The sequence below is a fragment of the Pseudorasbora parva genome, chromosome 7, assembly GCF_024679245.1.
Source record: "Pseudorasbora parva isolate DD20220531a chromosome 7, ASM2467924v1, whole genome shotgun sequence".
Classification (NCBI taxonomy): domain Eukaryota; kingdom Metazoa; phylum Chordata; class Actinopteri; order Cypriniformes; family Gobionidae; genus Pseudorasbora; species Pseudorasbora parva.
This window is the reverse complement of record NC_090178.1, coordinates 18,486,395-18,512,299: the sequence shown is the minus strand read 5'-3', so window position 1 is coordinate 18,512,299 and position 25,905 is coordinate 18,486,395. Positions and strand designations below refer to the sequence as shown.

At 37.7% G+C, this 25,905-nt stretch overlaps 1 protein-coding gene across 1 annotated transcript; it reads left to right on the top strand.

Annotated features, from left to right (window-relative positions):
* The first annotated feature begins 19,812 nt into the window (after window positions 1-19,812).
* Window positions 19,813-23,057, top strand: pou3f2b (POU class 3 homeobox 2b). The gene has a single exon (XM_067448396.1). It carries the CDS (start codon window positions 19,884-19,886, stop codon window positions 21,018-21,020), a length of 1,137 nt encoding a protein of 378 aa, XP_067304497.1. The 5' UTR covers window positions 19,813-19,883; the 3' UTR covers window positions 21,021-23,057.
* The last annotated feature ends 2,848 nt before the right edge of the window (window positions 23,058-25,905 follow it).

The following is a 25,905-nucleotide window of genomic DNA, read 5'->3' as shown; positions in this document are numbered from 1 at the left end:
GGACTTTTCCATCACATTAATTAATTACATTTTAAAATATATACACTTTTTTATAATTATTATTTCGAATTGTAATAATATTTCACAATATCATTGGAGTAAAATGTGACTAACTTGTATGCAAAAAAGTATGTATTTTGTTTCAGATGGTGGAATAGGTCCAGAGGCTTATAATTGTCAGCAAAACTCCAAGAACCATGTGCAGGTCAGTGTGTGTGAAAGTGTTTGTGCCCTTTCTCTTCTGGAGGTCTGTGTTGGACTGTTTTTTTGTGTCCAATTAATTAGTTACTTTATTCAGACTTTGAGTGATGGATGTGTCTCTATAGAAACCACTTGTAAATTGTGGTGATGTGTATTTACAACCTGTAACTAACTTGTTTGTTAGTTAAACACACACACACACACACACACACACACACACACACACACACACACACACACACACACACACACACACACACACACACACACACACACACACACACACACACACACACACACACACACACACACACACATAGAGACTAGCAGCTTTGCATTTGCCCCCTTCACTAAGCTCCACCTTAAAACATTCCTGACCAATCCTACTTTAGCCACTGTTGCTTTCTGTCATATTATTATAATTCAAAGATTTATTTCAAGAAAAGCTGCAGATAAAATGTTTTTCCAATGCCACACATTATTTCAGCCCATGTAGAAATAATATGAATTCAGTTTTTACTGCTTTATTAACATTTTTTACATGATGCTCCGAAAAGCTTGTCTGATTAGCAGTTCTTTTTTATTTCTTGTCTTATTTTATTTTTCTGCTCTCTTTGAGCAGCCGGAGTCATGTGAGATTTTAGGCCAGAACACCTATGTGGCACTTTGTCTCTCCGTATGCCATGATCCCCTCTCTCATGGGCTAAAACTCTATCTCTTTCACTATATCTCTCTCTTGCTTTCACACTCTGTGTCCTTTCTTTCCTCTCTCCTTTGCTGTGAAATGTCAAATGGAAATTCAGTTTTTCTGTTTATTACCCAATAGATGGAGGCAACATCAGGATCACATGATACATAAAGTCACTGTTGCATAGAAAGAGATTGTGTGTGTGTGAGTGACTGTTTGTGTGCATGTGAATGTTTACGTGTATATATACTTGGAGAGAAATGAGAGTAAACGGTCGATGGTTCACAGAAAATAGAGGTCTGAAGATGAAAGCGATGGACACATGCACATGCCGACCCCCCTTCCTAAAGATTTACTGTCACCTTTGTGACTGAGAGCGAGATCCCCTCACATAAATACAAAGATAGAGCACAAAATGTTTTTTTTTTTTTTAAATGACTTCAATAAGGGTCTGAGTTGTGATGTCATTAACTTCCATTAAAAGGGGCTTCAAAACGTTACAGAATATCCTTCAAAACATTACCTTTTAAAGTCTGTGAACTGTTTATATGCAGTCAAATCAAAATGTATTCAGACACCTTCAACATTTTCTCACATTATCAGTTTATTCACTATAGTTTTGAAAATGGTAATCAGCTGTCAGCTCCTAAATTTAAGTATACAATTAGGTAATGCCAATTTAGGTCAACCAATTACCAAGCAATGCTTAATTTTGTTCCTTTTGTTTTGTTGGTGTAAAAGGTTGCATTAGCAATTAAATAAAAAAACACATAAGCAAAAAATTCCCAAATTTTTATCAATTTTACTGGTTGAAGATTTTGTATGAAGAATTTTTGGGTATAATATAGCACAGTTTATTTTGCTATTCTTACTTACATAAATGAACTATAGTGTCCTGCACCCACTAGTAAAAAAATAAATCTGGTCTCTGAATCCCTTTTGGTTTGACAGTAAGTTATGCAAACTAATATGGTAAAGATATAATCTTTATGATCTAAACAAATATGACTGACTTTCTTCTTTGAAACACAAAAGATTAATTCTTGAAGAACATTTTAGCCACTCATTTCAATAAAATATGTTCTGTTCCTCACACACATAATTGTTTGGCTTAAAGGACATGGGATTTGGTCACTCTTTTGTATAATTTTAATGTTGACTGAAATTAAATGTAAAAGATTGACTAGCATATTTTTTTTTTAATTAAAAAAACATGATCACGAGGTAGTACTTTTTCAAAGTTCAGGAACTTTCGAGGGTGGGACTTGGGTCCTGAACATCCTGATTGGTTGAGCTTACGCAGCATTTTATTTCAACCGGCATTTTCAAAAGTCTTTTGCGAGGTACGTTCTGCGCTCAGTAGCTAAATATCAGTCTTGATCTTTCTTTCTGATAGCGCGCGTTTGTCGCAGCCATCTCACGCTTAATGTCTGTATAGCTTATAATAACAGACATTGTCATTTTAAATCTAGCTTTACAAGCTTTCAGAATACGCTTTAGTATCAGTGCTCTTTTCCGCTATTTTGTTAATTACCTCTTTAGTAAACCAATACATAACCAGCAAAAGCAGCACAGCTTGAATCTCCTCCATACTTGTTATTGTTGCAGACAGTGTCGGCAAAAATGATTACTGTCCGTCGCACGCAGTCCTACATCACCGGACTAATTTGCCTTATCTTCACGGTACTTTAGACCGCAGTGGAAATGCAGACAGTAGCATGTCTAGGGGAAAAAAGATCCTGTAAAAAAAGTTCCTGGTACAAATTGTTCTGGGTAGTTTCTGTGGAAACGGGGCTAATATCACTAAAGAAGTGGGTTTAGACAAACCTGTTCAGCTTGTTCCTTACATTTTGGCGATGATTGTTTTATAAAAAAGGCCCAGTTAAACTCCGGATTTGCAGATCGTCTAATGCTGAAAGATGCGTTGTAACCGCAGGCGGTGAGTAAAACTGCTTCAAATGTCTGTGTGTTGTTTGCTTTTGTAAGTTTCGAATGATCACATATAGTTCATTTATCAATGGAGCATGCCGTGTGCACTTATCACATATACACCTTTTAAAACAGGCAAATAAAAAAAATTATGAAAGTAGAAATTAGTCATTTACACAAGCCGCAAGCAAATATATACAGTTACACTACATAACGTTACCACATAGAGACGTCCTGCTTTAGTCATCGTTGTTGCTGCTCCTCTTTAATTTCAGCCTCTGGACCTGATTCTGGATCGTATATGCTGAATCTGATTGATAGCAATGTTTTTTTCCACGTTTTCTAAGTACATCACAGCTTTCAGACGCTCTCAACGCGACAGCTGCGCACGCTCCTGACTTTTTAGCTCAGCCCACATGATACGCCTCCAGCCGCTTGGTTTTATTCAGAAAGACTCAGTAGAGTGTATCTCTCTTTAATAAATATGATCAAACTAAAGACTTTTCGGAGATATGAAAGATGCAATACTCTATAGGTACTCAAGATTGACATGAGACTGATAAACTGTAAAAAATATATATATATATATATATATATAAAACAATGAAAAGAGCACAAGAGTTTGGATCAACATCGGGGTGAGTGAATGATGACACAATATTTGGTTTTGAGTGGACTATCCCTTTAAGACAATTTTCAACAAATTCTAGTCAGAAAAAAACAAAAAAAAAGCATCATTAATGCACTTTCAACCCCCTTTTTCTTCCCCATCAGCCCCTCACCATAACGGCCCGCTCTCACTGCAGAACCATGCCTGTAAGACAGGGCTCTGAGCCAGTGTTTCAGCATCCTGCTGTGTTTACACAGAATCCTGGGTAGACTCCAAGGGTTCCCGGTCTGCGAGACTCAGTAATGTGAAGCCTAAAGCGCAAGGCCCACACGGGCACGTCTGTGACTGACAGCACCCATATTTACACACAAACACCGTCACCGTCACATGAGCAGCATCGCTCAGACAGAGGGAGGGAATACCCATATGATCTCCGGTATAGCAAAAAGAGAATTCCCCCTCACTCACAGACATGACTTCTGGGAAAGCACACACTGGCCCAAAGTGGATTCGTAGAGGTGCATATATTTGCACGTATTTGCATAGCTAATGAGTTTAGGGATGTTGTGTTTTTTTTATTTATTTATTTAATATGAATTGTACGTGTGATGGAGTCTGGGTGTAAAAGCCTGTTATATGTCATTTTGGAGATAAAGATGAGCAAGGAACGCGGTCCTGCAGAGAGTGACTGATGCGATAGAGAGAGAAAGGGAAATCTGGGGTTTAGCCAGCGCTATAGTCGTCAACACTTCCGCTCCCCTGCTGCTCTACATATGTACACCCAGCAAGAGCCCTGCTGGCACACCCCGCCGGCCCACCTCTACCGCCTCCTTTCTCGTCTGCCGCTCACCGTATGACCATCACGCCTTATACATCCTTTTTCTCTCCGCCTCTACCTTGCCATCTCTTCCCCTCTCATGATATCTCTTTCATTTCTGCCTGATCTCCACACAGCTCTCCTCATCTATCTCCACCAATCTCTCCAGTCCCTAATCTAGCTCGTTCCCGCTGTAGCACCATCCATCTCCCGCAATCTCTCGCTCGCTCCATGAACATGCCTGCGTTCTCATTTATAAACACCTTTGCTTTCATCTGTTTCAGCCCCTGTGGCTACTGTCGTTCTCTGAGTGCCTTTAGATGTAGCACTCCTCCATGACGTGATATTGTATTGCTCATTTTGAGTGATAAACTCATAATCAATGTCACATTTCATGTCTGAGGATGAGAAACAGTTCTAGAAACAACTCAAAGCATAGTTGCATGTCTACATTCAAGCACATCCCTACATTCAATGCCGCATTTGTGGCGCAAGTTTATATATACAGTGGTGGCCAAAATTATTAGAACACCTAGTATCTGGGAGTGGTCTTATTGGGTCTGGAGTTATTTTCCAAGAGGACAAGGACCTGAAACATTCTTCTAACTATTGCTGGAGCTACCTGCAACAGAAGGAATCTGCTGGAACTTTGAAAATGCTGGACTGGCCCATCGAGCACATTTGGAGCTTATTGAAAAATAAATTGGACAGATCTGTTGTACATTCAAAGGAAAGCCTTTGGCCTAAGTTGCAGAAGGCATGGGATAACATTAGTGTCATATACTGACAGAGAAATGTGCTGTTGTAATTGCTGCAATATGTGGACATACCAAATATTAAATTTAAAAGTGGATAAAAACAGTACGACTCACTTCATCTGATATTTGATAGAGCAACCATCTGCATGTTTCATGAACATTATGAAATGAAATCATGTTTTGGAGGCAAGAAGGTCAATATTTTCAGATCTGACTTTCTATGAATCAAAGAACCCTGAAAAAAGAATCATGGTTTCGACAAAAATAAAGTAGCACGATACTTTTCAACATAAGAATGCCTTCAAAAAAATAAGTTACATTTTAAAATGTTACTCTTTCAAACAAATGTATCTTTGGTGCACATATAAGAGAATACAAAAATGTTCCAAAAACACAAAAACAAATGCTTTTTACTTGTTAATAATAAATTTGTATAATAAATCTTTACCTGTCACACACCCCTTTTTGAAAATAGACATGAAAATACTGTAATTCAAGAATTCTTTGGAATATAGAGGTTGGTCTCATTTTAAAGACGACAATCGGCAGATTAGCTCTTCATAAAAAATGAAAGCATGAAAAAGTTACGGAGGTCCTTTAGTACTTTACTAAATATTTTTTATTTTATATAACATATATATATATATATATATATATATATATATATATATATATATATATATATATATATATATATATATATATATATATATATATTAAATTACGATAAAATCAAAGCCATAATGTCTAACCAAGTTTGAAGTTGATATAACAAATATTAAAGTATGAGATTTTTTTGAGGCGCTGTACCAAATATAGCCAAAGGGTGTCATCCCCTTTGATTTCCATTCTCCTGCAACAAATTACTAAAATATCTGTCTAAATATCACTTCTTTCAAAAAAACTGTCACAAATAGGAATCTTGAGGCTCAGACAAACTTAAAATTTCCTCCTGTGAAAACCTGTGTTTTGAAATCGGACTTTGCGTTATGAAATTTTGAGTTTGCAAGTTCATAAGCTTACCCTTATATATGATAATTACTAAAAACTGATAATTGTTTACTAAAAACTGATAATTACTGTAGAAAGGTGATCAAAATAAAAGTGCCAAGTGTCCTGCCGGAAGGATGTTGACATGTAAGGGGGTAATTTTAATATTTTATTAACAGCAGATATACAGTTTATACAGATTTGGGATAGAAGTCCCGGTTTTTAAGATGCATGCTAAAATCTTTAACAAACACGTTAAATGCCAAAGGGAGTGAAAAGCATTGCTGTATGTATTGCTTCTCTCTTGGTTAGGTTAGAAATGGTATTGATCCACCAGTGGTGTCCAGTGGTTTATTTATCCACAACAAATCAATGCTGTGCTCAGCTGTGAGATCTTCTGACCTGATCCTACTTAAAACGTGTGGTGTTATGTTACTCTCAGCTCTGCAGATATATGAAGAATTCTATTATATTATTGTTTTAATATATTATAAAATACAATGCTTCTGTTCATTTGGAAAAGACTTATATCCAAAGTGACTTTTCAGTAGCTACATTCATGTCAGGAACAGTCCCTCTGGGGCAACCCAGGGTTAAGTGCTGTGCTCAGTGGCACAATGGTGATAGCACATATAGGATGCTCTTTGCGGGAATCAAACCTGCTACTTTTTGGTTACCAAGACGTGTCATTAACCACTACACCACCCACAGTTTTACCCATCTGGTGGCACAAATTTTGCCAAGAAACATCATTTCCTGAATCAACATGTTATGTCTGTCCTGGAGCAATGGTAATGTTCAAACACAGTCCTAACCTTAAAGGGATAGTTCACCCAATGATTAAATATGTTATTTTCGGAACACAAATTAAACTATTTTTAATGAAATCTGAGTGACTTCTGTCCATCCATTGACAGCTAGGCAACTACCACGTTGGCACTTCAAAAAGCCCATAAGTCCATCTTACGGGTTTGGAACGATTGGAATTTGGAGTAACTGACAGTTTTCACTTTTGGGTGTACTATTTACTCATCCCTAATTGCAATAACTTCCAATAAAGTCAGAGGAATGTTAATCAAGGATGTTGATCCTGGAACATAACCTTCTTACATTTACTTTTATGCATTTGGCTAAAGCTTCTATCCAGAGTGATTTTTTCATTCAAGATATACAGTACATTTGATAAATTAATACATTACCTGGGATTCGAATCATGACTTTGGTAGTGCTCAGTAGTTCATTCACTGTCTGTAGAAAAGTGTAGTATGCCAATTAATATTTTGCTGAAAGTTAGTTTTATTGCAGTTTACATTGTAGTATATACACTCTAAAATAATTGGTGCTATTTGGCACTAAAACTGGTTCTTAGCTTGTAATCATAGGGGAACCACTTTATGTTATCCCATTGGTCTACACTACAGCACCTTTGTCAAATGGTGCTATGTAGAACTCATAAGAGGTGTCATATCGCATTTTATTTCTTCCTCATTAATGGTGCTAAACGGCACCAACAGTAGTTCTTTGGCATGTAAAAAACCTTTAAATGGGCTTGAAAGGTTCTTTGTACGGCGGTGGTGCTATAGCACCTTTATCACCCCAAAGAACCACTGAAAAACCACTGAAGAACCATACAGGGGCCTAACAGGTTCTGTATATGGTAACGGTGCTATATAGCACTTCAGTCATCCCAGAGAACTGGTGAAGAACCACTGAAGAACTGCTGAAGAACCACTGAATCATCAAGATTTGGTGCTATACAGCACTTAAAGTGGTTCCCCTATGATTACAAGCCAAAGAACCACTTTAAGTACTTATATAGCACCGTTTTTTAGAGTGTATTGTATTATTATAGTTTAACATTTCAAGAGTAATAATAGATTTATTACTGTTATCTTTCAGATTTCTTGCATGTAAAAAGTACCATGCCAATATTACTTTGAAACTGAAACATTCGTACTCCAACAGTTGAGCATGGTACTAGCAAAGTCATGGGTTCGAATCCTGAGGAATCATGAGCTAATAAAAGTGTGGTCAGAAAATTATTGACATGGCTTTTTTTATTTTTTACAGGTGGCAGATATAACAAGCGTACAATCGCAGCCTGCGAGCTAGACCACACAGAGGAGGCAGCACAAACATGAAGAAATCTTCAGGTTAAAGAGGCTTTAGGTTTGTTTTCGAGAGCTTGTTTGGGACCGGCAGAGTCGCACAGACCTCCACCCTGCCGGTACGTACTGCTAATAATCACGCTTTTCAGCACCTCTTCGTCTCCGCTCGCTTTGTTGTCTCCTCCTGCCTTGTAATCACTTTCTCACCGTGTGAGCACCGGCCACTCTCAGCGTGTGTCAGCACTATATGGAGCTCTGCGTGAGAGTGTGTGTGTCACAGTAACCAGTGGCTGTAAGCTCAGCCGGCCTGCTGCTCACAGAGGGAGTTATATGTGTAATTACCGCATGACCCCTGCTGACCCCGGCCGTCTCGTGTCAGCGGTGTGTGTCGGCCGTGCCGCGCCAACTACCTTCTTGTTAACCACAATACCGAGGAGGGGATGGTATTTAGGGGTGAGACATGGACACTCAGCAGAGCATTAGCACAGTTCACACCGCTTGTCCATCTGCCAACCGTTCTAAGCACACATACACACACAAGACCTTTTGAAATAAATAATTAGGTTCAATACCATAGCTTATTTTCTTCTGATAGTTTCATTAAGAGAATTTAAAAATTGTTATGAGACATACACATCAAGCCTAGCAACACCATTCCAATTTAACTGTAGGGTGAATTAAGGGTCATTGGGACAGTTTTTGAATCCCCAACTTTTGTAAGGTTTCTTGCCATAAATTTAAAACATCAGCCCAACGCATAATACATATCTGTAATACTGAAGATGTTATCTATCCATTTGAGGAGGGGAAAAAAAAAAGTTATATCATAATGAAAGAAGGTGTGACATACACTTTTATGTAAACTGAGCCAAAAAAATATGGGGGAAATATTTGGGTGATTGGGACAGAACATCTTGTCATTGATTTTGGCTAGTGTAAGTATTGTTGCACAAGTTACTTCATCACTTTGTATCATAACTGTTCAGATCCAATTTGTGTGTCTATGCAGTTCTTCGTTTTCGTCTTGTTTACAAAATTGTTCAGCTGCGCATGCTGGACTACATCATCTTATGAGGCAGTATAAACCTTGTTTCTGCAGTATTTTTCAGCATGTTTCCTATAACAACGTCTGATGTTTACACTTTTAAATGCAGTGAGAAAGTCACATAAACCACGTGAAATCCAATCAGAGTGGTCTGGTCAGACATAAACAGATTTTCAGAAAGGGGAGGTTTTTGCTGTTCACACTTGCTAAATTAATCGGATTCCAATCGGATATGCACAAAATATTTATTTGGATTGACATTTTGAACGTAGACAGTGTATTAGGGTTAAATTGTCGTAGTTCATATATTGCACAAAACTTTAAAGGAAACATGAATATTATGGAGTACTACTGCAACAAAACTTTTGTAAAAATATGTAAAAATATGGTTGAGAAAAAGGTTGAGAAAACACAATTTTAGAGTATACATAGCATACACAATGGTCCACTTTTGCATAGTCAGTCATTTCCTTAATAAGCAAAACCTTTAAGCTCTGTCCCAATCACCCAAAACTATACTGTCCCATTTACCCAAATTGTGTTTGGTTGGATGGGACAATCCAATTTGCTGCATTAATACATCATATTCATGTTTCAATCAAATGTTTTGGCAATATTGACAATGACAATGAAAATGACAATTTCATGACCTTAGTATTAAAACTAGCGAAAGCTAATGTCATTTTCCTCACATCATGTGTTGCAGGGTCATCTTCTTGTTTGATGCTTGCTTCACACACCCACGTGATGTCACACAAAATGAGGGCATGCCATTTTGATTATGCAGCAAAAAAGTTTTTTATTTTCACTCATCAGGAGAGAAAATAAATTATACTGTCACATTCAACCTTATGTCCAATGTCTCATAATTCTCAAAACTCATAATTATGTCTCATAATTCACCCTACTACTATAAACTGTTGTTTTAGCATAAACATGACACAAAAATCAAACAATTATTATTTTTTTGACAGTTCTACATAAAAAGGCCAACTTTTGCTCTTAACAGTTTTTAACAGTAGTCTTTCACCTATCATTTCCTATCACACCTTTCGTTATATTTTATAGTTGAGTGGAGTAGAATAGTGTGGACAGGAAATAATGGGGTCAGGAAATATCACAATCAGACTTGCTGCTTCACATGTCAGAGCATATGTGCTAAGTGCACTGTCTGCAGCGCTGATGTGTATATATTTGCAGTTTTCGAATAACTTTCATATTGCATACACAATCGAATTCATGTATGCACAATGCCATTGTGTTAGTCTAATGCGCCATGAGCAGAATTTTCAGTAGGTTTTTAGATTTATGAATAGTTTAACATCGTTTGAAGAAACTTCCCTGATTTGTTCTACAAAGTATACTGTCATTCAAAAATATATTTAAAATATCTCATCTAATAATTACCACAGACCTTATTTCACTCATAAATCCAAAGCCACCATTCTTAAAACCTCATATCTTTCCTTAGGGAATTCCCAAGGGAAGCCATGGCTTGAAAATGCTAATTCCATTCAACATTTTAGGACTGCAAACAGAACGGCTCTATATATTGGCTAATTAAATGCAGATAGAGGCATTTAGTGCTGTTTGTGATGAAAATATAACTTCCGAAGTTCTAAGCTTCTCACCCACCCCAAGACTTTAATAGCTGCAAGCGGCTCAGTGTATCAAAACACACCATCTCGTTTCTGCCAAAGCTATCAATGGTCCTGTCTATCTTGCTGCGTTTCAGCCCATTGTGTTGTGAATTTGTAATTCTAGGCAATGGTGAATTGCAGTGATTATGTAGCCATAATTTAACCAGGATGATGTGTTTAATTGAATTGTTACTCCCTGATGTTTCTCTCTAGTGAGGATGCTGTTCTGTTGACAGATGTGTTTTGTCTGTGGATGCTTGTTGTTGTTTTCTTCTTTTCATCCCTTGCTGCGTGCGTCTGTTTGCGCGCGACTATGCGTTTTTTCCCCCCGAGTTTGTGACCTTGGATGTTTTCTTTAAATGTTAATGTCTAGACTTCTGATATAGTTCTCAGTAGCATGCATCTGAGGACATTTTGCACTCGAGTACACAGTGCCTTCATACCATTTTCTTTGGGTTGACGGCTATTTCTTCAGCAAAGTGCAGCGCTGAGAACCTATTTCACCGCAGTCGCCACCCTCCCCCACATCATCTTCTCTCCATGTAAACACACACTCACTTTCCTCTTCCTCTCCTTCCAAGCTCTCCCTTTCAGTCTCTAGACTTGTCCTCGCCAGCCCCATCTCTGATATCCACTTTTCTCCACCTTCCCTCTCTCCCATCTCCTTTCTCTCCCGCTCATTTCCCTCCATCTCTGCGGAGGGGCAATTACCCCAGCGTCTCTAAACGCCGGCGATCTGAGCATCCTTGCACTATGCATTGTCTGCAGCAATTTACCAGCCGCATCTCCAGATGAATGCCTCCATTCACAATTACACCCCCTCCATTAGCTGCTGTCGCTGCTATGTTTGGGGGGGGTTTGTTGTCTTGTTATTTTTCCCTTCACGTCTGTAAAAAAAAAAAGCAATTAAATGTGGACAAAGCAAGTGAGGATGGAATTGTGCCCTCCTTTCCTCCTCCGAATCAAGAAGCTAAGTTTTTAGGCCTCATTTGGCAATCTCTCCTTTCCTTTTCTTTACTTGGTCTCATTTTTGGGGGGTTGGGCTTAGAATTTCTCTGTATTTTCACTTTGTGTTACGGTTGGTGAGTTTATCTCTTTCTCTCAAGGTCATGAGAAACAATTTCTCTCCCTACATCTGACTGGCCTATGATAGAAGGGTCACGCTGATGACATCCCCGCAGCCTCAAAGTAGCTTTAAAGGTACAGTACGGATTGGTAACTGGATTGCTGGAGTGATTTAGTATTCCAATAAATATTTGAAAACATCTAATTTCCGATAGATTTCAATTTCCCCTGCACAGATCAGCATTGATCGATTTCAGGTATAGGAACATGTCAGGCCTCTCTCAGGACTCTTTTGTGAAGGATTGTTGCAGGAATGAGAGCTGCTTGTTTTTAGATCTGAACATCAGGACTGTTCTTCGCAAAAATAGATATGACCGAAATAAATCAGATTTCTTACTTGTAGCACACATTGGAATCTTTAACAGCAGCTTCAATTACATATTTTTTGGACCCACTTTATATTAGGTGGCCTTAACTACTATGTATTAACATTGTAATTAATCATTCGATACAATGCACTTATTGTGTGCATACATGTTTTTACATTGTACTTACATTTAAAATACCTTCATGTTATTACGTAATTATTTTCTGTAGTTACATTTGTAATTACACTTTTGGCACTTCCCTTACACCTAACCCTACCCTTAAACTGACCCACACCACCACACCTGTCCCTAACTCTACCCGTATCTCACCTCATTATCAGCAAAAGTGTTTTGCAATACAGTTTGAACACAGTAAGTACATTGTACTTATTTTTTGGTACATAGTACTTAGGGCCACCTAATATAAAGTGGGGCCTATTTAAAAAAAAAAAGTATTCAGCAAGGATGCATTCAATTTATCAAAAGTAACAGTTAATAAAATAGAATAAACCAATTAAAAAAATAAAAAATAAATAAAAGCTGTTCTTTTTAATTTTCTGTTCATCAAAAAATCCTGAAAAATGTGTTATGGTCTCCACAAAAATATTATGCAGCACATCTGTTTTCAACATTGATAACAATATTTTCATATTATATCATATTAGAAAGATTTCTGAAGGATTTTGTGACACTGAAGACTGGAGTAATGGCTACTAAATTATAATATTATTTCACAATATTATACTAAAACATCTTCTGCTCCACAAGATCTTACCAGTCAGAACTTTTGAATAGTGGTGAATGTATCTGTTTTTATTTTATTCATTTATAGGACTTCTATTGACAGAAATTATGAGATGTGACAAAAAAAACATAAGGAGAAAAAGGAGGAAATGGGATGGGGAAACTACCCCAGATGGATTCAAACTTAAAAATATGCAAGACCACACAACACATGTGCATGTGCACCTTCCAAGCCATGTCTCTGAATTTTTATTGATTGTTTTTTTTTTCAGCATAACTGGCATGCAAGATTTATGTTGATTGGCGTTGCATTATGAGGATCAAGAAAATCCCTTGACGGTTCAAAGTTCTGTAATATTGGCAACATCTTTATCAATATATAAATCAGCAAAAACCGTGTGTAGCGCCTTGTAATTTATAATGGTCTGGCTAGCATTAGACATCCCGTATATGAGATGCTTTCAGGGATGTTTTCTCCTCTGTGAAGTAAAGGTATATTGGTTTATGTTGTGGAAGGCTGTATATCAGGTTTTGAATGTGTTGGGAGGCTGTTCGCCGTCTCTCCTCTGGTTCTTCCCCCAGAGGCAGGAGCCTTATGGATCGCAGGAACGAGGAGGAGAAATAAATTGGAGAGTAGGATAAATCGATGCTTGACGGAGAGGCAAATAGACCTTCCAACCTCAGTCCAAACGTAGAGCTTTGGTTATTTTCCTTAGGGCTGTATTGGATTGGTTGACGGAGGCTGAGGAGAGGGCGCAGGCAAGACTTGGCCTACAAATGATGTCCTTTGTTTTATCCATTAGCGTGGGGAGAACCTTTACCATTTTGGGGTGGACATTGGTCCATGCTTGGGGGAAGGGTGTCTGGAATATCAGATTGGGCATAATTTCACTGTACGGCTTTTGGTTTGGTAAAAATCTTTAATCTTGTTTGTATGCATTTGAATAGCTTTAAATGTTATCCTCCGGGATCTAAAGAAATGCATTCATATCATGACTTCAACCCCATGAGGGGGCTGACACTCAAACCTCTACAGTAAACATCAAGCAACAGAGTCAGGATCAACTGATGCAAGTACAAATCTCAGGTCTCCGCTACAGAGTAAACTTGTCTAAAAGGTCAAACTTTAGAGAGCAACTATGTGCATGTGTGTATTTGTTTGCTTGTGCGTGTGTGCATAAGATGCTGGTCGAGATCCTAATGGATGGTCTGAGCCTACAAATGTATCATTTAGTCATGTAAAACCTTGAAGACTTGGATTAAAATACTCTATTCTATGAATTCATTTTACGACACATTTATAGTCATCTAAAGGCCAATTCACACCACACAAACAAGTTTGTTGGGTTTTGTCGGATCAGTGTGTTACCCCTGTCAGTGTCTGTTGGCATTGGTCGGGTGTATATTTTTACCCGACTGAACATGTTCAGTCAGCATTTGTTGGTGTCTGTTGGGGCAGTGTGAACATGAGTTATTTTTCATACAATTCTAAATCCAATGGCCAACTAGTTTGTTGGTGTTGGCGTTTGTTTGTGCAGTGTGAATTAGCCTTAAGTGTTGGTCCCCTCTCAGGTCTCATAAAAAATATCTTAACTGTTTTGAAGATTAACCAAAGTCTTATGGGTTGAGAATGAGTGTGAGTAAATAATGACAGTTTTTTTTGGGGTGAACTGTTCCTTTAAGACCTGCATACATTAGGTCTTTTTCTACATGAACATCAAAAAAAAAGAATGTTTCTAATCTTATTTTTCTCTCAGTATGGGCCAGTAGACTTAGTCTTAGGATGGTTCTGTGCATTTGTGTGAAGATTACTAAGAGTGACAAGCAGGTACAAAGTGTTACTATTAAAAGCATTGCAGGCCATGATGACTGTTTTATTTTCTTACGCATCCTGGTAGCACATCGCTTAATGCTTACATATGCAGTCCACAGTACATTAACGATCATAAAGCGATTTACACGAAAACTGTTCCCAGATGTAACTTCCAGGAGAACTTTCATCTGTAATCTTTCTCCAAACTTGCAGTGTTGTTCCACTGCGGGATTCTGCTGCAATATTGATGTTTCAATTAGAACAGCGTTACATACCGCCACAGCCTCGTAACACGGTGCATCTCCGACCATCTGCTGCACTTCCACATATGAAGAACGAGGCACATGGGGCTAATCGAGCTGCACATGAGCGATGGCACCAGGAGTTCGCTCATGTCTCTATACAGATCGAGAGGAGTTTGTAGGCCCGGTATCCCAGGTAGGCACCCCGCCTACGATCCCTCCAGTTATTTGTTACCAATAGGAAAGACATGTAGGCCTACTGTTTCTAAAGTAACTTGAGATAGGGTTTATGTTTATTTTTTAAGGACTGTGCAATTGTCACTGTAAGGCAGCCTTAAATGTGCACCCAGTTGTTATTTACATTCACCCGTTTAGTCTTATTCGTCCCAAAAGTGACTGTGATTTTGACCTTTATAATGACTCCTATGGGATTGATTGCTTGACGTTTGTTTATGTGCTACTGATATTATTACTGTTAGTGGTAACTTGATGAATTTCAAAATTGTGACTCCCATGACAGAGAAAAATTAGCTGCATTTAGAATAAAACAGCTTTCCTTGAACTGACATGCTTAAATGTCTCGTATGAGTGTATATCAAGTGCTGCTCATTTCTGCTAATTAATTAAAATATACACAAACATTTTTAATTAGCAAAAAGTATTGAGTGCTTCTTTAACATTAGAAGTGTTTTGAAAATCGATTTAGTTTTAAATCCGAGTCTCAAAAAGTTCAATGAAATGTAATGAAATATTGCAAGCGTGTTTTTGGAATCCTTAAAATGTGGTTTAGTCCGCAACCTGTTGTTCATTGGAAAGCATGTTGAAGTGATTAAAGGTTTAGTTGCTTGATTCAAATTAAGTCAGGCAGTCAGTCTGTTATTTATTCAAGAATACAAGTAAATAAAGCAGATGATTTCTCTCTATCTCATAGGTTGTGCCATTTGATCAAGGCTCTTCACTGTGGCTCTTCATACCACAGTACTGATCCTGTTCAAATGGAGGGATACAGAGTGCTGGAGTTACGTGGATGGATCGCATAACAGGTCTCCACTTTGCCTCGCAGGGGTGGTCTCTTGCGCCCCCACAATGGATGCAGACAATCGGTAGCCAATTGTAGTGAGGGACAGATTTAACGATGTCTTTGTGTGGATTAATTGCATGGAATTACTAGATTCTCGGTGCAAGACCTGTTCAACAAGAGCTGTATAAATAAGTACACTCCCCCACTGACGGAGATGTTTCTCCCCATGCCCAAACAATCATATAGGCTACACGCGCAGGGGCTAATTTTCTTTTTATAATTATTGGCTAATTCTTTTTTTCCCCTAGAATGCTGTATACAACCCGGCTTTCATTGCGAATTATACATTGACTTTCAGGGACCATAGTTTTTAAATATTTTTTTTAATGCAGGGAGAAATGTGCAAATAATGGGAGATATATGGGGTGCAAACTGTGAGGTTCTTATTTATGCGACGAAAATAGTTTGTTTACCTAAACAAACAAAACAATTTTTTTCATTGTATGTTTGTAATATATAGCCTATGATTTGTGGCGCATTACTGACTTACCGCCACACACTGATCGCGAAGGAAGACGCGTGACTGGCGTGCTGTTGCTATGGTTACTTGTTTATTTGCGGATTTTGCAACAATTTCAAACTAGGCCTATAAGCGTTCAGGCTAACTTGCAATCTCACTAAAAACCTATTGTAAGTTTGAAAAACTCTATAGACTACCTGTAAGAAACAATGTGTAGGTAGGCCCTACTTCTACCAAAATTCATTTGCATTTATTGCAAGCTATTTTATTAATCCTAGCTTTTGCCACGTTCCAGGTGACCAGACCGCCAATGATTAGCGTAACTATGAGAAGAGTTTGATTATTGTGTGATTTAAAGCATGTCTTTGTAAAATGTAATTAATTATTTTCAGAACATGACCGGGATCTGTGTGAAATCCACAGAGGGAAATATGTTGATGTATGGGGAGACAGTTACCTAATTAGACCATAAAAAATGGAATCTTTACAGCATGCGGGTCATATAATTACTGTTAATTTAACGCTCAGATTCTCTGTCATTAATTTTTATTCCCTTAAATGTAGTTTGGCAGCGGCTCCCGGAGCTCAGAAATAGATTTCACTGTATTTGAGAGCGCGCTGGCCCTTCCAAATGAATTACCATAGACCCCACAGTCCAAATAACAAGACTCGCATCATTTATGCGTTGTTAAGCCATGTAATTGAACGATCCATAGTTTGCATATTATACCATTAAAGTAATGTGCTTTGGTTTTCTCCCAACACGACTATTTAAGCTTCTGTGGCGTTGTGGTAATTCTCTGAATTACAACCTTAATTGCCATAAATGTTCTTTTGATTTGGGTGATTTCACTGTTACGCTACAATGATGTTCATTATTACGCGGATGAATTTCCGGAACGGGTCTTTAAAGTTTTCTTTTTTCGTTTTTTGGAACGCCCTTTAACCCCCACGTGCTTTGACACAATTAGGCTGTCTGCAATTTTTTTTAATCTGTTTTCCCTGGTTCGCTGATGTGCCTCTGATTTAGTCGTGTTTGTGCAATTCGTCCAATTTTATACATTTTACTTTGATATCTGAAAACTAGGCTATACATCACTGTACAGCAATAACTTTAGGAGGGCTACCGGTTTAGGCCCTTCCTTTCCATTTATGGGCGTTTGTATGCACATAAAAATCAATTAAATAACACTTTTGCACTTCTTGAACATACAATATTAATACTTATTTCTAAAAGTAGCTATACTTGTTTTAATTCATATTTTTCATTTATATAAGACTGGAGTAGGCTAATAGTTTAAGGTAAATGCGTTGCATGTTTTTGCAGAATGGTCATGGACTTTATTGGGCTTTCTAGCTTGTTTATCATGTAGGCTATTGTTCAGTGGTGCGTAATTGGACGGTGCTGTACGCCCTGCTTTAAAGTTCATTAGTTGTGCAAATTACACTTTATTTACTACCTTAAAACAGTTCCTTAAAAAATCAGCTGGTCTCTCTCTCTCTCTCTCTCTCTCTCTCTCTCTCTCTCTCTCTCTCTCTCTCTCTCTCTCTCTCTCTCTCTCTCTCTCTCTCTCTCTTTTTGTGTGTGTGTTTCTTTTGTCCATTACCCATTCTGATTTACGTAGAGCCTTCCAGAGGAGGCGATACTGGTGACGTATGAGGCGTTGTTTAATTTACTGCTCTCTATAGCAACCAGCAGCGCCGCTGAAAAAATGTCCCCCTCCTCGGACAATGTCGTGTGCTTTTCTTTACAGAGGCTCATAGAGGAGCCAGCTGGTCAGCTTTAGACACCTGCGGTCCCAAACGGCCCACTCTTTTCCCTCTGAAATATTCCTTTGGCGTGTGCACGCCATGCAAACCCAGAGAAAAAAAGATTTATAGACGCAGTTGTTGGTTAAAAGAGAATTGTAATATTGAAATTTCCCAGTAGATGTTTGGAGTAATTATTGCAGTATATAATTTATGTAATTATAGTTTAAATTAAACAAAGTAAAATAAACCTATTGGTCACTTTCTACTCCGGATAAATGGCATGTTTTTAGAGAACATATCTGTCTGTCAATTGTATCTGTTTGAAATGTGCATATCTTTGTTTTATTTAAGATCACTTTAAGGTGAACGCAATCTATACCTAAAAACATTTCATAGTATTTTTTGTGTGTGTGCCTTTTTTCCAATCATAAAAATAATGGTATTTATTTAGGTATTTTTCCTAGTAAGTGCAGCTGTCTTTACTTTTTAGTACGTGTCCTTGCTAACATTTATGTAATTTGTTTATACCTTAAAACTTATACTGCTACAAACAACAAACATGAGAAAAAAATATTATTTTTCATTATTACTTTAACTGTTATAAAACCTTTAGATTAGATTAGGCCTTATATATAGCCTATATATTCTATATCAATAAAAAACGAATGTTAGACGGAATATGTTCCTCAAAATAAATACTAAATAAAACAATGTTTCTTTTTGTTTATTTATTTATTGCGAAGGTACACATTTTTCACTTTTTCTAGCCTAATCTTCTCCAGATAGGCCTACAGCAAAAATTCATTAAGATCATAAGTTATTGCCTGTGTTGACCAAAATCCAGGTATTCATTAAAACCTTGTTTGGGGCAGTTCTTCAAAATCAAACACCTGAATAAGACAAACGACATTTTAAAAAGTAGGTCTAATTATTAGTCTAAAATGAAGTTTTGCTAAATGTATTTTCCCTTAAAACTATGAACATTTTCTGTAAAGTATGTTCGCTGCTTCCAAATAACTTGCTCGTTCTTTGGCCAGCAAACACCGTGCTAGAAAGATTATAGTTTTTTCTTATTTGACAAATGGATCCCCAGAACCTGTAATCAATAAATGTATGAAATGACATCATTTAAAATAGATTTCATTTATTGTTTTTTGCAAATGCATAGATTCTATTTTTTAAAAAAATACATACGTATACCATCGCAAATTCCATTAAACAAGTTAGAAAATAATTTCTAAGTTGTAAAAATCATAACCTTTGATGTTCTTCGCTCCGGTCTTGGTGGCCCGTCGGTCCCTCACATTTCAGAGGTGCTGCAGGACACGGAGTTCTTTTGAGGGAAAGAGGCAGTGTTTGTTTAGACTCTCGAGCATCCAATGAACTGAAGGCTGCCTCCAAAAAAGCGCGTCCATCATTCCTTTCTACCCAATGAGCGTCGTCGAGGGGAGGAGCTCAGGTGCGCGCCGCTGCGTCCACTTGGCAAAGAGCCTGGGAGACGCCTGTGGCAAAAGAGTAACTGTCAAATGCAAGGTTCCTTTAATAGGAGCGATCAGTCCGGCTCCGAGAGTCATGGCGACTACAGCATCTAATCATTACAATATCCTCTCCTCCAGCTCATCTATTGTACACTCGGAGCCTGGGAGCATGCAGCAAGCTACGGCTTACAGGGACGCGCAAACCCTGTTGCAGAGTGACTACTCACTGCAGAGCAACAGTCACCCGCTCAGCCACGCGCACCAGTGGATAACAGCCTTGTCACACGGAGAAGGAGGTCCGTGGTCGTCCAGTCCCCTCGGCGAGCAGGACATCAAGCCAGCGGTGCAGAGCCCCCGGGACGACATGCACAATTCTAGCAATTTACAGCATCAGTCGCGGCCACCCCACCTGGTACATCAGACGCACGGGAACCATCACGATTCAAGGGCATGGAGAACAACGACGGCAGCTCACATCCCCAGCATGGCCACTTCGAACGGACAGAGCCTTATTTACTCGCAGCCCGGCTTCAGCGTGAACGGTCTCATCCCGGGTAGCGGCCAGAGCATCCACCACCACAGCATGCGCGACGCGCACGAGGACCACCACAGCCCGCATCTCAGCGACCACGGTCATCCTCCGTCCCAGCACCAGCATCAGTCGCACCAGAGTCACCATGACCACTCGGACGAGGACACGCCGACCTCGGACGACTTGGAGCAGTTTGCGAAACAGTTTAAGCAGAGGAGGATCAAGCTGGGCTTCACGCAGGCGGACGTCGGACTAGCTTTGGGAACGCTCTATGGAAATGTGTTTTCGCAGACCACGATATGCAGGTTTGAGGCCCTGCAACTCAGCTTCAAAAACATGTGCAAGCTCAAGCCTTTGTTGAACAAGTGGTTGGAGGAGGCAGACTCCACATCTGGCAGCCCCACGAGCTTGGACAAGATAGCAGCGCAGGGGAGGAAACGGAAAAAGAGGACTTCCATCGAGGTAAGCGTCAAAGGGGCTTTGGAGAGCCATTTCCTTAAGTGCCCAAAGCCAGCCGCGTCGGAAATTACTTCACTGGCGGACAGTCTGCAGTTGGAAAAAGAGGTAGTGAGGGTTTGGTTTTGTAACAGGAGACAGAAAGAGAAACGGATGACTCCTCCCGGCGGACCTCTACCGGGTACCGAGGACGTATACGGAGACACGCCGCCGCATCACGGGGTTCAGACGCCAGTTCAGTGAGAAAAAAACAACACAAAAAACAATTCAAAAACAAGGACATATCTATCATATTGACTGTCTCAGTCTTCATTTATGATTATGTTCACATTGGAACTATCCAAAGTGAAAGCAGCTGCGGTTTAGATTACTGAGGCGGGAGAGCAGAGTATATCCGTCTTCAATGTTACTCAAAATTCGTACCGCTGCTACAGAGGGGACCGTGCGTTCCCCGCGCGAGCAAAGAGAACGGTTGTTCTGTGAATACCCAGCACTGTGAAAAGACGCAGTTTTAAGGTGTAACCCTTCTATTTATCAAACACTTTGAGACGAGCAAAATGTCCCTCAAACGCGAGCATGGGTGTCCCATAGGCAGTTGTTTACATCGCGACACATTCACTGCATTTTCTTTGGCAGGATTAGCCTGAAAAGTGACTAGTGCTGCAGCATTTGACAAATACACGCCATTTTTACTTTTGTTGACGGCGAACATCGATTCGATTGAAAAAACATCAGTGTGACATGCATCCACCCACAAATTCAACATTTTTCCTGGGATCAAAGGCCTTTAAACATTATTATTATTATTATTATTATTATTATTATTATTATTATTATTATTATTATTATTATTATTATGTTAGAGACAGCATGGTCATGTACCAGTTCGCCTGCTCATAGCGTGAGGTGCAAGGTCACACTAAACAGATGTTGTAGTCTTGGCGCCAAGAAATTAGTCTCACACAATTGATTCTGGTCTCCGTCTCCATCTTATCAATACTGATGAGTCTACATTGGAAAAATAAAACGAAACTTCTAGCATCAAGCTGCAGACAGGTCACCGAAGGGCTAGTAATATAAACCTGGCATTTCCTTCGATTTAGTCATATTACCATAAAATACAATTGTTTCACAGGACTCCACACAGTGCTGTAAATATTGTATAATTTTTAAAGGACATAGTTACGTTATTCTCTCACTTGAGCACTTTTTCGTATTATTTAGAATTTTGAAAATATTTTAGAGGTTTTTGTTTATTTTATTTTGGTCTTATTTGTTTTAACATTAGAGCTGGTATATTTTGCCTTTATATTTATAGTCATTTAGCCGAATATTGCTTTCTATCTCTTGCGTGAGTCAGTTGCTTTTTAACCCACATTCAGCTGCTTTTTTATAAATTATGAGCTGACTTTACTATGTTTATGTATAGTAAACAATGTTCAGTCTTCAACAATGTTAGCACTATTTTCTACCCAACGAATTCAATATTATATATCTGAATCATTTGAATGTCTTTTTTAATTATTTTGAAATAGAGATTATTTACACAGTATCGTGGAGAATGGGAAAAGCAAGTGATGTGACCTGCAATATTTTCATTTAAAGTCAAACGATTCTTCATTGTTTCATATGATAAAGCGGTTTTGTGTGTTATATTTCCATCATTTATCACGCATATCATTATACATTATTATTATGTTTATTAGCCTATTATTATTAGCTAATATTAAATATTCTCCACGTTTACCCAACATCGGAGCTATACATATTAAAATGATAGCTTACTTGGATTTAGGCTGTTACTGTTTTTGTTTTGTTTTATTTTCTGTGTTTTATAGTTGTTCATTGTGTTAGTCCCGCGGTCGCATTTATAGGGACACGATGCAGTGATGATTTACTGAACATGCAAAACACTGGAAGATTTGAAAAAATGGAAAGATTTCTCCAAGGGGCTTGCTATACGTCACTATGTGTAAATACAACAATCAGAAAATATTATTATTATTTTTATTTTCTTATTGTATTATTTTGTTTATATTTTAATTCATATTTTGTGTAAATCTATTCCACTGAAATTCCAGGGACATCTGTTATTATCGTTCTACATTTTTCAAAAGAAACATTTTCATTAATTGATCAAACTGTCATGTAATTCTACAAAGACTGTGGGAGCTATTTATTTGTCGTTTTATTTCCTCTGTCAGAAAGAATCCATCAAACCTTGAACTGGATGAATTTGTGGGTAAAATAAAATGCGCAGAGGTTGTGATAGAAATTTGATTTTGTTGTAGGCTACATGATGTTTTTCTAAATCGAATAATCAAAATTGACATTATGTCGACGGGTGTCAAATTTATGCGTGGAAAACTATAGGCTATTTATTGACGTCTCGGTCATGTTTTTTTTTTAACGAAAATTTAACATGTAAAACAGAAATAACAGAACAGCCCAGCTAGCTTTCAAATGGAATGTCAACTGACATTGTGGGCGTAAAATGTAAGCCACAACAAATGCTTACCGAAAAGTTTTGTTTATTTTCCATGAAAGTGAAAGAAAAAAAAAACACACACACACACACATAGGCTACATACATATATATATATATATATATATATATATATATATATATATATATATATATATATATATATATATATATATATATATATATATATATAGGCCTATATTAGGCCTAGGTCAATAGGATCTACATTCTGAGATTCTGAGATGTTGAGGACTGACTGAGATGTGTTGCAGTGTCCTGCCTTCTTGCGTTTAATAAAACGATTTTTTTTTGTGTGTGGTAAAGGCAGTAGCCGTAGCCTATAAAAATGTTCGACCAGCTTTTAGAAAAACTGAACCCAGTTAAATTTTGTAAATAGAGCAGTTGTGAAATGTTATTTCAAAGTGTCACTTGCCACAGTGTTGTTCAAATGTGGACCACGTTGTCTCTTAAATGCATTCATTTAGGCTATTTTCGTGTATTTTGCGTATTTTTGCTATTGTTGCAAATAATGTACTTTTAGTATCGTTTTTGGGAATAATAGACCATAAAATAGCCTACTATAATTTACGAAGCCATTGTGAGAATTAAGCTACGTCGTTTTTGTTATATATTTTATAATTTCGTCATGACTAACGACAGTGAACTGGGGTGTTCTTATGAGTCTTCCGTGGTGCTTTGCCTAGGAATGAATCGTGCAATTCCAATTTCTTTACCTTTCAGAGAAAAAAAAGTCTAAACATTCTTCTTCCATAATATCGACAATTTACAGCTAGACTATTATAGAAGTTTCAAAGTGATAGCATTTTCTCTTGTTTTGCGAAAACATGTTTTAGGTCTAGAATTGAGTGTATTAAAACCGTGATTGTGTAAAAGCTTATCCTTATCCTCTAGTGCCACCTAGTGAGATTTTTTCTAGGACACCTAAAGTAACATAGGTTAAATGTGACAACACCAGCACATGGCCATTTGTGATGCTTTCTGACTTCAGTGGGCCGCCATGTTAATTTGCAGTTTACGTTACACATATACCCTGGCTCACAATGAGCCTGGTTTCCCCCAAAATAAATACCAAAAATAAATATTTTGGTATTTATTTGAAAATACCAAAAGGCTGTAAGATTTTTCACATTTCTGTTTTGCGTTTTACTGAACTAATATTGCTGAGGTGTTAGACAATCACTTTAAATGTCCACTATTTCAGATTTCGAATGTCCATAAATGTTGCATTTTTAACAAAACCTCTTTAACTTGATTAAGCATAGAAGAGTGCATCAAAAATATCATTTATATTAGCAAATTCATCATTTTTATTGTTCTAAAAGAAAAAAGGTGAAAACACTGCATTACATTTGTAGGTTTTCTTCTGTTTACTAAAAATGTCAGGAATGCCTATGCGAGCGTTAATATTCCTTAAACTAGTTTCTGTTACTAAATGATAAAACAGAGAAAAGGAAAGAGAAAATGCATATTGATGCTAAAACCATTGTAACAAGCGTGCAGTTCCACATCTAAATTACAGGGTCCAAAGGCAGAGGCAGTGTTGTTACGCTGTGTACTGTTGATCTATTTACAGGGGTGTAATGACAGTTTTCCGCGTGTACTGACTAGCAATGGTTGTATAGAAATCAAGAAATCGTTTCATCTAATTAACTGCATCCCTCCAGGTCCTCAGGGCACATTAGAGCTCCTCAGTCCATCATTAAAGCAGACATAAACAATTCATTACATCACTGTTCGTCCAATGAGACTGTCACTGCCAGATGCAATATTAATATGCCGGTAAACGCAGAGGGATTAAGAGTAAGGAAGTTTTTGACTTTCATCTTGACCAAACAATTGAATCTTACTGGTGGATAGACCAACCGCACGTGAAGCATAATCTGTGAGAAGATTTAGCCTTAGTAATAAGATCAATTCATCAATGGTATCAATTCTTTTATATAATCACAGAAGGAAGAATATTGTTTAAAAAAAAAAAAAATCACCACAAAATATTAAGCCTCACTTTATTGAACCAAAACGTTGTGAGTGTCACTCTCAGATCTGAAATGGTGCTAAAAGCCTCCTGCTTCTTCCAAACGGGACCAATTTAATACAATATCCAAAATGACAACATTAATTCACTGTAGCTAGTGTATAATTTAACAAATACAATCTATATAATGTTAGATTGCTTCAAATAAATTTTAGAGTTTGTTTACAGGGTGTGCTTATTATGCTGCTAATAAATTACAGGTAAATCAAATTGAAATTTTTCTTTTTTTAATATGGCACTTGAAAAACTTTTACCAAAAGCACTAAACAATTTCTCCTTATCCTTGTTTTGACTTGAATAATTGTATACCTTTAAAGAAAATACAGTACATTGCCATCTGTTTGTCAAAATTAAAGTTTTTTTTCTGAATGAAAGAAAAGTAAAACCCTTTGGTTTAGGGTGATTTTGGCAAATTGCAATTTAGCATAGCACAATACAGACGACCAGCACATTTACAAAGCACTTCTCTCTTTAAACCTAAGGCACAAGGATATGTCATCTAAGGGTTAGCATGCACCTGTGTAAAAGGAAACGTCAAGTTTTGCAATAGAGAAAAGCTTATGTTTTGGTATTTGCCCTACTGTGAA

Excerpts from the sequence above, each read along its gene's own strand:
- pou3f2b (XM_067448396.1), top strand. The coding sequence starts at position 19,884 with ATGGCGACTACAGCATCTAATCATTACAATATCCTCTCCTCCAGCTCA.